This window comes from Hemicordylus capensis, chromosome 3 (assembly GCF_027244095.1).
Source record: "Hemicordylus capensis ecotype Gifberg chromosome 3, rHemCap1.1.pri, whole genome shotgun sequence".
Classification (NCBI taxonomy): domain Eukaryota; kingdom Metazoa; phylum Chordata; class Lepidosauria; order Squamata; family Cordylidae; genus Hemicordylus; species Hemicordylus capensis.
In genome coordinates this window covers 50,424,151-50,438,241 of record NC_069659.1, presented here as the reverse complement: position 1 = coordinate 50,438,241, position 14,091 = coordinate 50,424,151, and the positions used below count along the sequence as shown (strand labels likewise).

The following is a 14,091-nucleotide window of genomic DNA, read 5'->3' as shown; positions in this document are numbered from 1 at the left end:
CTTTCAGCAAATATAAATGTAATAATAAATTTCATTTAACTGAGATTTAACTAACTCCAATCTCCTTTTTAATGAAATCCTAAAACAATTGTGTGTGTGTGTGTGTGTGTCTGTGTGTGTGTCTGTGTGTGTGCTAAAAATTTATGTGTGTGCATGCACACACACATAATTATGCTGCCCTTTCATTAAAAAATATCAGGATAGCTAGCACAAAATTAACATCAAAGAGGATAAAACTGACAGTGTAACTATCGCTTCAGAGGTTAAAAAAATAAAAGCATGGGAAATTAAGTCTTTGGTGCCTGAATAATTATAAAGTACATGCCAGATAATCATCCCTGGGCAGAGAAATCCACAACTGAAAAGGCCCTCTTTCCTGATGCCACCTGCCTCACCCAGTGGTATGGGCATCTGGAGGAGGCCTCTGACAATCTCACTGCACTGGGAAGATTGAAATACAGGGAAACCTCATTATCTGCAGATCCATTATCCATGGATTTGTGTATCCGCGATTAGGAAAAAGACACCCAACCTCGGCATACATAGAGGGAGATTAAAATATGTTGACCTTGCATATCTGCAGATTTGGGGGCATTCTGGGGCACAGCACAACTTGGGGGAAGCAGCAAAGCATGGTAAGGAGCACCTCCCCCCCTGAATTTCTCCCTTAAATTTGGCCAGTTTGGGGCAATTTTTAGAAAATTTTGAGCTGATTGGGAACCTAACCCCCACAATCCCATAGCCCGCAATAGCTCAATATTCGCTGTTTCAGTATCTGTGGCTGCAGCCGGGAACGGAACCCCCATGCATATCGAGGTCCGCGTGTACATGGAGCATGAAGTGGTTCAAGTTAGGGATAAACAATTTGCATATTTTAATACTATGAGATTACATTATCCAATTTAGTTATTTTACTTACAGCCACTTCTAGAGATGCAAGCTGATAAGATTTCTTGTCAGCATTAATTCTCATGTGTTCAGGTATTTTGTAGTTGGTAGCAGTCTTCAATTTGAAATCCCCCATGTTCTCTTTGGCTTCTTTGATATTTTCCACATCTTGGGGGTCCTCGTAGTCATCGTTTGGTTTGCTCTTGAGCCTGCCAAGCATCAATTAAGGATATTACCAATTGGCCCAAGGAACAACAAAATGGCCCTTACCTATTTTGTATTTTTCAGTCCCTAGAGAAACTAAAGCACCATAACTGCCCAGCTCTCCTACATGGGGCCAGATCAAGACATTGTTCCTTGACACAGAAAATAGAAATGGCAACGTCCACTCCCACTAGTTCGCACAGGGCATAATCTGCTGAGAATGCCTCCAGAGGAAGTTAATGGGAAATTTCAGTGAGGGTTGTGCAGGAGGTAGATTATGTCCTGTGGGTCAGATCTACCTATTCCCACTCTACTCCCTTTAATGACTTCCAAAATCCACAGCTTGAGGCAGCCACCTCACATTGCCTCATGATGTGGCCACATCTGCTCTTATCACTACATTTAGCAAAGTCACAGGGATCTCCTGCTGTGTGGAGCTGTTTTATTGTGGTAGTAGTAACATCAACAGCACTTACAGTGATAAGTGAGAAAAAGTTATGTATACATTACCGTAAATGTCAGAAATCCAGCAACTTTTGACAACCACATACGAATGTTCCAACTCATCTGGTGAATGTCTAAAAATGAAGGGATCTGCTGCAGGATGCTGGCTTTCACCAAAATATGACTGATTTATGAATGTCTGTGTGCATTTATTATATTTATATCCCATACTTCTGTTTCTAGATAACTCAGAGTAGTTGCCATGGGACTGACAGTGGTACACAGGAAGGTCTTTCATTCAGCTCAGTCAGATTCATCTCTCTTTCACTTCACCATTGCTATAGGATTAAGTTTCCTCACACTAAGCCCCATTTGCCTAAATAAGATTGACAGACGATCGCTGCCTTCTTCCTGGGTGGCCAAATTGGCCATCCACATGATTACCAGTTCCATCACGGAGCCGGTTGGGGCTGCGGGGATCAGGGGCCACCCAGCCCCCGGAAGTCCCAGAATGCCCTGCACAAGTGTGCAGGGCACCCCAGGAAGCCTCCCAACGCTGGGAGGCTTGTTGTAGTCTCCCAGTCAGGGGTCTCCTTGTGAGTCGCCGCGGCATGGAGCCATGCCGACTCACAATCAGGGAAACGAGGAAGGGGAAGGGGAATTAGGAGGGCTAGCAGCCAGGAGCGGCACAGCTCCCAGTGCTGCACATGACTATGTGAAACCGGGCTGGGCTCCCATAGCCTGGTTTTGCGCAGTCATGAGAATAGCCTCTCTGTACAGCAAACTATGTATATGTTTCTGTGGCCCTTTAAAGGACAGTTCTGAGATTGTCAGTAACCCTAAAAGAATGCTACTATGGACTGGTTCAGATGTAATGCAAAATAGTTAAGTCTGGTCCTGCGTGACATCACAGCCTGGGAGCACATGCTCCCCAACTTCCATGCCAATGTGAATGTCTACTTCCAATTTAGGTTAGAATAAACCAAGATCGGGTATGACATCCAAAGTGACTGATCACAGTTTATTCTAACCTACTTACTTGCAATAAACTGGGATCTGTTTGAGTGAATTACAGATTATGGTTTATTTCAAGTAAAAACATTAGAATAAACCAAAATCAATTTTCACACATCGATAAATAGTTTAAGCCAACGTAAATCCATAATGGGCCTGATGCCCCCATCCCGCTTGGGTATTTGAAAGTAGTGGGAGTAGAAGCTTTTCCATTGATTTGTCCACCATCATGGGGAGATTGCTCGATTCTTCAAAAGTGTCCTGACTTCCTCCATCAACACCTGCAAGATAGGAGTGTACTTTATATTGGCAGAGTCTTGAACTCTACTGCATAACCTATTCCAATTATGCATAGAACCCAGCGATCTGATGTTATATGGTGCCATGCCAAAGCATGTCTTGCCAGTTTGATGGTGGATGCGGCAGTGATGGAAGAAGTTGGCAGCTAGCTGTTCAAAGCTGCATTGAAAAGGAGTGCCGGTGGACTGACACACATATCAAAGATGCTGCTTAGATTGCTCAGCATTCTTAGAATGGGAGCCTTGTGTATTTTTTGGTTTTGGATTATAGGGCTTATGTTTAAAGCACTGGTAGGGCTTCCTGTAATCCTTCCTTCTGAAGATCAGGAATTTTACCACCTGTTGTATGGGCAGTATCTCGAAGATGAATAAGATGATATAGTAGTCGTGAATGATTTTGCTGTATATTTTGATTTCTTTAAGGTTTCCATAGCGGAATCTGTGTCTCTGCAAAACAGATCTTTACGACTGAAAGGCAAAGTTTCTATCTTCTCTTTCATGTCTTGCTGCAAATTGGTGGAACACAACCATGCATGCCTGTGTAAATCGACAGACATTGCTAATGTTCTGGACTCTGTTTCAGCCAAGTGTTTGGCAGTACTCAGTTGTTGGCATGTACACTGTTCTACAGTGGTTCCGTTCCTACATCTCTGGCAAATTCCAGATGGTGTCGCTTGGAGACTGTTATTCTGCAATGCAAGAAGTCTCCATACTGTCTCCAATGCTTTTTGACATCTACATGAAACACGCTGGGAGAGATCATCAGGAGATTTGGTCTGGGATGTTATCAATATGCTGATGACACCCAGATCGACTTCTCCATACCAACTTCATCAGGATATGGCATGACTCCCCTAAATGCCTGCCTGGAGGTGATAATGGGCTGGGCGAGGGATAACAGGCTGAAGCTGAATCCAAATAAGACGGAGGTATTGTCTATAGGGGGTTGGGACCCAACAGATGGTCTAGATCTGCCTGTTCTGGATTACACTCCCCCTAAAAGATCAGTTTTGTTGTCTGGGAGTGCTCCTGGATCCTAAACGTTCCCTGGTTATTCAGGTTGAGGCAGTGGCCAAGAGTGCTTTTTATCAGCTTCATCTGATACGCCAGATACATCCATTTCTGGAGACAATGACAGTGGTACATATGCTGGTAACCTCTAGGCTTGACTGCTGTAATGCATTCTATATGGGGCTGCCTTTGTACATAGTTTGGAAACTACAATTGGTACAGAATGAGGCAGCCAGATTGGTCTCTGGGTTTACCCGAAGGGATCATATAGCACCGATTTCGAAAGAACTACACTGGCTGCCGATATGTTTCTGAGCAAAATACATAATGCTGGTTATTACCTATAAATCCCTCAACAGCTTGGGTCCAAGGTATTTAAGAAAGCGTCTTCTCTGTCATGAACCCTATTAAGATGATCTCGAGAGGTCTGGTTACAGCTGCCACTAACTCGTTTGGTGGCAACTCAGGATCAGGCCTTCTCTGTGGCTGCCCTGGGGCTTTGGAATGTACTCCCTGCTGAAATAAGAGCATCTCCTTCTCTGTTTACTTTTAGGAGGACTCTGAAGACGTACCTGTTTTTCCAAGCTTTTAATTGACATCTAAATTTTAATGTGTTTTTACTTATTGAGATTTTATCTGTTTTACTAATTTAACTGTTTTATATTATGTTTTAATTTTTATACCGTCTGGAGATACAGAAATACAATAAATAAATAAATAACCAGAATAGTTAACATAGGTATCATTAAAGCACTTCAGGAACTCCTCATGTGACAGAGATGCTTGCTCACGAAACAAGAAGTCCCATAAGAAGTGGTTAGATTTTGCCAAACAGGCCATATAGTTTGATATTTTTAAAGAAAGGCAAGCTGTTGAGTAAGCCTTCCAGTCCAGGACATCCAGCCTGTGGCCTTTGTCAGCTGGAGTTCTATGCCTTTTGCCAGATTTCAATGTAGAGGCACAAACAATTACCAAAGAATTTGGTGCAGGATGCTTCATAAGATATTTGTTTTCTTCTTCCTGTATCCTGTACAGACTTTCCAGGTGTAAAGATGTGGGGGGTCGATGTCTGAAGCACATCCCAGGCCGACTGAGCTGCTGTGGAAATCACAGGTAGCACTGGGAGGAAAACTGGTTGTGCTGTAGAGGAAGTGTTCATGAAAATCATAAACTGGATCTTTGAGTTCCTGAGTCTTATTTTTAACTCTAGGCCTAATGCAGATGCAAACTCAATTATTTGTTGATGGTAAGAATGCATTTCTTATGTTGGAGAAATGGAAGGATTAGGAGTAACATCCTGTGATGGATCTGAAGGATGTTCAGTGGAGTCCGATTCTGCGGTAATAGAGTCAGAATCATAAAAATCATCAGAAGAAACCAGTATCTCTGATTGTGTGGATGAATGTGGTAATGTTGCTGGTGTGGTAGTGGTTTGCACAGGTCAAGGATGGGAACAAGGTTCAGGTGTCAGAGAAGTGGTTTGAGTGCCTGCAGTCATGCTACGTTTAGGTGGAGGTAGTGCAGGTGGTACAGCAGGTATTGGTAGTGGTTGTTCAATTCTTGGAGACGTTACCTGAGTAGCTGTTTAGACTAAAGTTCTTGAAACTTGTTGATGGGCTTTCCAAAGTTTAAACTCATAATAATCATATAGTAGTCCTGGAGACTCTGCTGCATGGTATAGACTTGCATAACCCCATCCACTTTCCAATAGGAGACCTTGTGTGACTATTATTTATTATTTATTTATTTATTTGATTTTTATACTATGAAGTCCCTTGGTGATCTCCAGGTGTTTAGAATGGTTGGTGACATGCTGCCTATAGAAGGTTGACAGAAGATAGGGTGTACTGGCGGCTGAAATGAAAAGATGGTTGCTGTGAGAGAGAGGAGAGTGTGTGGTGGTGTCATTGATGGCATCTTTGATGGAGGAAATGATATCTCTTCCAGGTCTCATTCATTGTTGAGGCCCTGATTTGGGAAGCCTTTTACTGTAGAGGCAGATAGTGTGCTTTCATTTCAGCCTAGGAGCCTCAGAAGATTTTGAGCTGCAGCTGGATCTAGGGCAACATGCATTTCCTCGACCTTAAGACTGATGTGAAAAGTCACAGGTGATTGTATGTATAGATGTTCGCTCTCGATGTTGAAGCAATTGCACTCTCAGTATCGATGGAGATTGAAGTGGTGCTGTAGCTATTTATTTATTTACTTACAATATTTATACCCCGCCCTCCAGTGCAATACTGCTTGGGGTGGCTTACAACAATAACATAGACAAAGATAAAAGTAATACTTATTTTTTTAAGTCAGATTAAAAACAATTATTAGGTTCAAATTAAAACTAAAAATTATAAAAAGCTAAAGAACCTACCAGATATAACAAAATAATGATATTAAAAAACCTCCTTTAAAAAGTGTGTTTTAAGATGTTTTTTAAAAACACTGAGGGAAGGAGCATGGTGAAGCTCTTCAGGGAGGGTGTTCCAAAGCTGAGGGGCCACAACAGAAAAGGCCCTGTCTCTAGTCCCTGCCAACCGGATCTCTGTTAGTGGCGGGGTCATGAGCAGGGCCTGAGATGATGATCGGAGGGCCCTGGCATATTCATATGGGCAAATGCGGTCCGACAGGTACCCCGGCCCCAAGCCGTGTAGGACTTTAAGGTCAATACCAGCACCTTGAATCTAGCCCAGAAACAGACTGGTAGCCAATGAAGCTGATGCAGGTTGGGTGTAATACTTGTGAAGTGACTCGCACCCACGAGCATCCTTGCAGCAGCATTCTGAACCAGCTGAAGCTTCCGAACAGTCTTCAAGGGCAGCCCAATGTAGAGCGCATTGCAGTAGTCCAATCTGGATGTTACCAATGCATGAGTGACTGAGGTCAGGTTTAATTTCTCCAAGTAGGGTCGCAGCTGGCATACCAGGCATAGTTGGTAAAAGGCACTTCTGCACACTGCCACCACCTGCACCTCCAAGGACAGTGTTGGGTCCAGAAGCACTCCCAGTCTTCAGACTTTGTCTTTCAGGGGGAGGATGACCCCTTCCAAGACCAAATTTACCTCATTACTTGTATGATCAGTTCTACCAGCCCAGACCACTTTCGTCTTATCTGGATTGAGTTTCAGCTTGTTTGCCCCCATCCAGTCCAGAACAGCCTCCAAGCCCCCATTCAGAGCATCCACTGCCTCCCTGGTGTCTGCTGACTTAAAAGATAGGTAGAGCTGTGTGTCATCAGCATATTGATGGCACCGCAGCTCACACCTACGGATGACCTCTCCCAGGGGCTTCATGTAAATGTTAAACCACATGGGGGACAGAATAGATCCTTGTGGCACTCCATAGGCCAAAGGCCAAGGGGCAGAGCAGGCATCCCTGAGCTGAGATGCCACAACGCTCTCCAACACCTTGCCCAAGAAGGGGAGGTTTGAAACTGGTGGAAAGTTATTTAAGTCACCTGGGTCCAATGAGGGCTTTTAAAGGAGTGGCCTAATGACTGCCTCCTTCAGGTCCCCCTGCTCCAAAGAGGCATTCACCACCCCTACCACCCACGGACCCAGCCCCTCCCTACAAGCCTTCAGCAACCATGAAGGGCAAGGACAGAGGATACACGAGGTAGGCCTCAACCTTCCAAGCAGCCTGTCCACCTCCTCAGGCAACACAGTCTGAAAACCATCCAATATAACAAGACCGGATGGTGCATCAGCAACATCCAGTTCCGGTACTGCAAAAATCTTGGCATCCAAGTCAGAACAGATATGAGCAATTTTATCTGCAAAATGTAAAGCAAATCGGTCACAGTGGGCTGCCGAGTGTTCTGTTTGATGGTCTTTGGGTCCTCAACTAGGAGCCCCAAACCACTCGAAAAAGCTCCATTGGATGACATTGACGATGCGATGGATGACGCAATGGTGGCGGAAAAGTAGGATTTCTTCGCCGCCATAACCGCCATAGAGTAGGCCCTAATATTAGCACTAGCTCTTGTTCGGTCACATTCATGCCAGGCTTTCCTCCAAAGATGCTCTAGCTAGCCATCTACCAGCCTGCTTCATTGTCCGCAACTCACCCATATACCAGGGAGTCGCTTGGACTCGGCAGGTCGGGAGAGGGCACCCAGGCGCAACCATGTCGATCGCCTGACCCATCCCCTCATACCAAAGGGAGACCAGGGAGTCAATAGGATCATCCACTCTCTCAGCAGGAAACTTCCCCAGAGCCATCAGGAATCCATCAGGATCCATAAGCCTCTAGGGGTGGACCATCCTAACTGGTCCCCCACCTTTGCAGAGGTGTTGTGGGTCCACCTTCAGTTCAGTCTATACCAGTTAGTGATCCATCCATGATAACAGCATTGAGGCCTCCTGGACTATCCACGGAGCAGCACTGTCCACCATTGACACAAAAACCAAATCAAGCGTATGGCCTGCCACATGTGTGGGACCAGAAATCAGCTGAGACAAGCCCATGGTCATCATGGAGGACATGAAGTCCCGAGCTGCACCAGACAAGGCGGCATCAGCATGGATGTTAAAGTCCCCCAAAACTAACAGCCATGGGGTCCTCAAGTAGCTAGAGATAATGATCACTCTCGAGATTGAGTGGTCAATGTTGAGTGTCAGTTCCGGAGCCAAAAATTCTACTTAGCATTGAGGACTCACTTTTGGCTGCAATGTCAAAAGCAGAGATGCTTTCGAAGCCTATTGTAACCCTGCTGCAGAATGAGTAGAAGTGGCAGAATGGGCAGTCATAGATGAATGTGTAGAAACCAGAAGCTTAGAGCCTTTGTCCCAATGTTTCTTTGTGGCAGGTGCATCCTCATCGAATCTTGAGTTTTTTCTTCTGCTTCTGCTGATAACAAACCTTAGGTGGAGGCACGAGCACCTTAAAGACTGGGTCGGCTCTAGAGGTTGAAGTTTCAGAGAAGTCAGCAGTCCAAGGTCGAAGTCAGGAATTATTATTATTTTTTTTTGGAAGTTTAACTAATCCAACTTCCGTTGAGAATAAGAGTAAACAATTGCAGTCTGAAGTCAGTCACACGTAATTTTAGAGAGACTTTACTAATTTTTTTCATTTTTTTACTCTAGGAATGAACCTGTCCAAGGAGCCACTTCACAAAGGTACCAACACTGTGGTGGTTGGAAAGGAACTGAGAGGGAAATGGCGCCGAACCACCAACAGTAACAGACAATGAACACATTCAGTTGGCAGGTCTAAGTGTCATGATGAGCTAATGAATTCTACCCAAATGGTCCCATGCAGACACAGAACCCACTATTATGAATGCCAACAGATCACAATCCAGATCCTTTGCTGCTCTGAAAAAAAAAATGCTTCAAAGGAAAACAGGACGGTGCCTTACATGGTGTCAGACCATTGCTCAGCACTGTCTATACTGACTTGCAGTGCCTCTCCGTAGTTTCATACAGGAATCTCTCCCAGGCCTACTTGGAAATTCTAGGGAGTGAACCTGGGACCTCATACAGATGCACTTCCACTGAACTATGGCCTCATTCCCTAAGGGGAATATCTTACAGCGCTCATGTAGCTATCAATCCAAACACAAATCAAGGCAGACTCTGCTTAGCAATGGGGACAATTCATGCTTGCTACCACAAGACTGTTGTATTATCTGTTGTATTGTTTTATGCCTGTTTTTATATGTTTTTATACTTTTAGCATGATGTTTTTATTGTGTTTTTATTGTATGTTTTTAACTTTTGTAAACCGCCTTGGGGCTATCTTTTTAATGAAAGGCGGTATAAAAATGCAAAAATAAATAAACTAAAATAAGTAAAACCAGGTCTCCTCTGCAACCTCCTTCTAACCTATTTCCAAAGATAATACAGGGGAAATTTCTTTGTATGTCTCTTAGGTTCCAAATTCCAAAACTGGAACTTGAAACCCACAATTGCTATATCTGGTTTTCTCCCCATCCCTACTCAACATAATCTCCTCTTGTGCCATTCTTTACTTGATGTCAATACAATTTTATTTTTAAATGATGATGTCATGATAGTGACCCCTGCTAACTTGGCAAAGAGGCACCTTTTAACATGCCTATTCTCTTTATTTAGCAGGGGGAGAGTAACTGGCCCTACCCACCGCCAGCACAGTACCTCCAGTGACTGTTGCTGGTGTCCAGTGGCGTATCTAGGAAACATAGTGCCTAGGGCAAGCACTGAAATTGCGTCCCATGTCCAAACATCTGACACCCATCTTTCAGATAACTTTACCATAATATCAAATGAAAAATACAAGACAAGCTCATTAATCTTTTAATATTTCAAAAATTATTTAGCAGTGGGCGTAGCCAGACCAAAAAATGCTGGAAAACTACAAATTTCAGTATGCTGGGGCTCATGAAATACCCAAATACTATGTGGAGGTGTACTTAGAAAACTAAACAGAAGTGCCTGTCTAATTCTCTACTATGCATTGTAGCATCACTATTACATAAGTTTTAAAAATAAATGAAGAATTTGACTTTTCCTAGATACTCTGAAAATAATTAAAGGATATGCAGAGTAAACTGTGTCACTGTTTGGAATATATTCTAGTATTTCAGAAAGACAATTAAAATGAGTGAAAGAGAGCAAGAAACTCCCAGTGGGCCATAATACCAAGGATTTCACACTGATTCAAAGACAAACTCACCATTAATAGCCATGTTATTAAGACATCACATTTAACTCACTTATCACAAGAAACAAAGTAAGAGCAAATGAATACAATCCTAGCTCATAAGCTTCAGCTCATTATTCACAAGCCCTGATTCTCTGTACATAGTGCGAAACTGAATATGTGTACAGTGATTTATATTTTATTGAATTAAAAATAATACCCGTAGTCCCTTCGGGGGGCTTCCTAAAGGCTGTGGGGGGGTCTGCAAAGGTTCCCCCTCCCTCCACTGGCTTCTAGGGCCTCGCAGGGACCATTTTAGCATGTGTAGTGGCCATTTTTAATTTTTTTTAATGGCCGCTAAAAACAAAATGGCCACCACGCATGCTCAAATGGCCTCTGCAAGGCCTGGCCTGGCCTAGGGCCTCACAGAGGCTATTTGAGCATGTTCAGTGGCCATTGTGTTTTCAGCAGCCATTATTATTTTTTTTTTAATTTTATGAAATGGTGCCCCCCTTCAAGTGGCACACAGGGCATGTGCCCTGCCTGCCCCACCCTAGATACGCCCCTGCTGGTGTCTATCTTATGTTTCTTTTTAGATTGTGAGCCCTTTGGGGACAGGGATCCATCTTATTTATTTGTTATTTCTCTGTGTAAACCGCCTTGAGCCATTTTTAGAAGGAAATAGAATAAATGAATGAATGAATGAATGACCCAAGTATGGAGGTTACCTGTCTTTACTACCAATGATAACATCAACACATAGCCACAAAAAGTTTTTTAAAAAATTGTTTTTGCTCAGGACTCACAGTTCATCCCACTCATCCTTTCTTCGCTGGATCTTTGCTTTAGCTCTTTCTGCTTTTTCAATAATTTTCCGAAGCTTTTCAAGTCGATTTTCAGCAATACGGCTTGCCACTGTTTGGGGGTAGGACTTCTTCTTCAGCTTTTCTGTGTCTATTTCCTCCTCACTAATAGCAGTATTGGTCTGGGATGAAAATATTGATCCTGCATCAATATCAAGAAAAATAAGGTAAAAATAAGCTGCCCGACACTATTTAAAAGGATCTTTATTGAGCCAAATGCTAAGAGAAGCTTAAACTATAGAGATCTTTCTTTAAAAGAACCTTGATTGGTTTCCCTTGATTGGATTCCACCAACATAAAAAATTACTGAACTGTCTCCAAAGTATTGCTTTTCTGCAAGGTGCCTGAGAATGTGACGGGAGCTCAATTCCAGGTATTCCTAAAGGAAATGTGTTTTCTTTTATTTAATTCGCATTTAACCTGCCCTTCTTCCAAGAAGTGCAGGTCAGCATACAAGATTCTCCCATCTGTTCTAGATCTTTTTCAGCCTTACTTCAGAGTGGGTTCAGTTGATCTGAGACTGGCTGTACAGGCTAGTTGCACTCCCTCTAAAGCAGGGCTGCTCAACTTTGGCCCTCCTGCAGATGTTGGCCTACAGTCCCATAATCCCTGGCTATTGGCCACTGTGGCTGGGGATCATGGGAGTTGTAGTCCAAAAACAGCTGGGAGGCCCTAAGTTGAGCATGCTTGCAACATCTGCAGCTTGGGAATGCTTCTGGATGACCAGGAGGTGGCAATGGTGGATATACATCTGTCACTGGCCAGCTGGTGCACCAGCTGTGCCCATTTCTGGAGAAGGTGGACCTGGCCACAGTCATTCATGCCTTAGCAACTTCCCAGGTTAGGTTGTTGTAATGCACTCTGCAAGGAGCTCCCTTTGAAATGTGGTTGGAAATTTCAGTTTGTCCAAAATATGGCAGTCAAATTGCCTGGCATGCATCATACAGAGCACATAACTCTGGCAGTAATTCATCTGCCTATTTGTTTGCCAGCCCAATTTAAAATGCGGAGTACACACTTTCAAGCCATAAACGGTCTGAGATCAGGATACCTTTTATGGATCACCTCCTCTCAAGTGAGTCTGCCTGTATACTCAAATCAACATCAGAGCCCTGTCATGTGTTCCTCTGCTGTCAGAGATGAAGTGGCTGGAGACACAAGAGCGGGACTTCTCTGGTGCCCAAGCTTGGCAACTTTGTCTCTCAGAAGACCCATCTGGCTTGATCACTGCTCTCCTTCTGTCAGGCTGAGGAGATCTGGGTTTTTAAGTAAGGCTATGAGCTTAGCTATGGCTGATTGTATGATTTACTGGAAGTTATTATTCTTCATTCATTCATTCATTCATTCATTCATTCAATTTCTATACCGCCCTTCCAAAAATGGCTCAGGGCAGTTTTTGTTGCTGTACTGTTTTAGTCTGATGGGCTATTAGTTTAGAACAGGGATTCTCAAACTTGGGTCCTCAGGTGTTATTGGACTTCAACTCCCATAATCCCCAGCCTCAGTGCCCTTTGCTTGAGGATTATGGGAGCTGAAGTCCAATAACACCTGAGGACCCAAGTTTGAGAATCACTGGTTTAGAATCATAGAATTTTAGAGCTGGGGGGATCTTGGAGAACTTCTAGTCCAACCTGCTGCTCAGTGCAGGAGGCTGCTGCTTGTAAATTGTTAGCTTTCTTGGGAGTCTACCTGACTTAAAGATGGGATAGAAAGAAAATAAAAAATAAAATAAGGAGAAAATATTTCATAGAACCTTCCACAAAGCAGTATTTCTTAATGGGAGCACCTTACACTACTACATCTCATTCATCCTTCATTAAGCAAAAGTAAGATTAGGGCATGTTGGAGGATCCCTCAAATTTTTTATTTATCTATCTATAAAATTTGCATGTCACCCCAAGGTAAAAAGTTAAAACACAGACATAAAAACCATAATTACATTTAAAAGCTTGGGTGAAAAAGTACATATTTGAAGATTTTTTAAAAATTGTCAGAAATGAGGAGGCTCTCATCTCAACAGGGAGTGCATTCCAGAAACTCAGGGCAGCAACAGAGAAGGCCTGTCCCCACATAGCCACCAGATGAACTGGTGGCAGCTGCAGACGGACCTCACTGGATGATCTCAATTGGCGATAGGTCTCATAGCAAAGACGACATCGTAAATACCTAGGACCTAAGTTGTTTAGGGCTTTGTAGGTTATAACCAGCACCCAAATCTATTATAGGTTATAACCAGCATCATGTATTTTGCTTGGAAACTTATTAGTAGCTAGTGTTGCTTTTTCAATATAGGAGTAATATGGTCTCTTTGAGATGACCCGGAGACCAACCTGGCTGCCACATTCTGGACCAACTGCACTTTCTGGACTATGTACAAAGGCAACCCCACATAGAGCACATTGCAGTAATCAAGTCTTTAGGTCACCAGCATATGCACCACCGTTCTGAGGTCATTTATTTCAAGAAACGGGTGCAGCTGGCGTATCAGCCAAAGCTGATAGAAAGCACCTCTGGCCACCACCTCAACCATGGGATACCAGGGGGAATTGTGGATCCAGAAGGACTCCCAGACTGTGCACCTGGGGAGTGTGATCCCATCCAGTACAGGCAGTGCAAAATCATCTCCCGAGTTCAGATTCTGAACACTATGTACCTCCATCTTATCTGGATTCAGTCTGAGTTTGTTATCCCTCATCCAGTACATTAGCACCTCCAGGCAAGCATTTAGGGAGGTTGTGCCTTCTCTTGTTGATG

The 14,091-nt window shown here is 43.5% G+C and overlaps 1 protein-coding gene across 4 annotated transcripts in view; it reads right to left on the bottom strand.

Annotated features, from left to right (window-relative positions):
• CFAP44 (cilia and flagella associated protein 44) overlaps positions 1 to 14,091 on the bottom strand; it is a 96,135-nt gene that overhangs the window by 24,303 nt on the left and 57,741 nt on the right. For all 4 annotated transcript variants that reach the window (XR_008318834.1, XM_053305872.1, XM_053305871.1 and 1 more), the window contains 2 exons: positions 11,281 to 11,479; positions 920 to 1,097 (listed from right to left, as the gene is read on the bottom strand). Coding sequence is in view for 3 of the 4 variants with exons in the window: in XM_053305872.1 (XP_053161847.1) it covers positions 920 to 1,097; positions 11,281 to 11,479 (377 nt within the window). In the remaining variant the exon portion in view is untranslated. The remainder of the gene's footprint in view (positions 1 to 919; positions 1,098 to 11,280; positions 11,480 to 14,091) is intronic.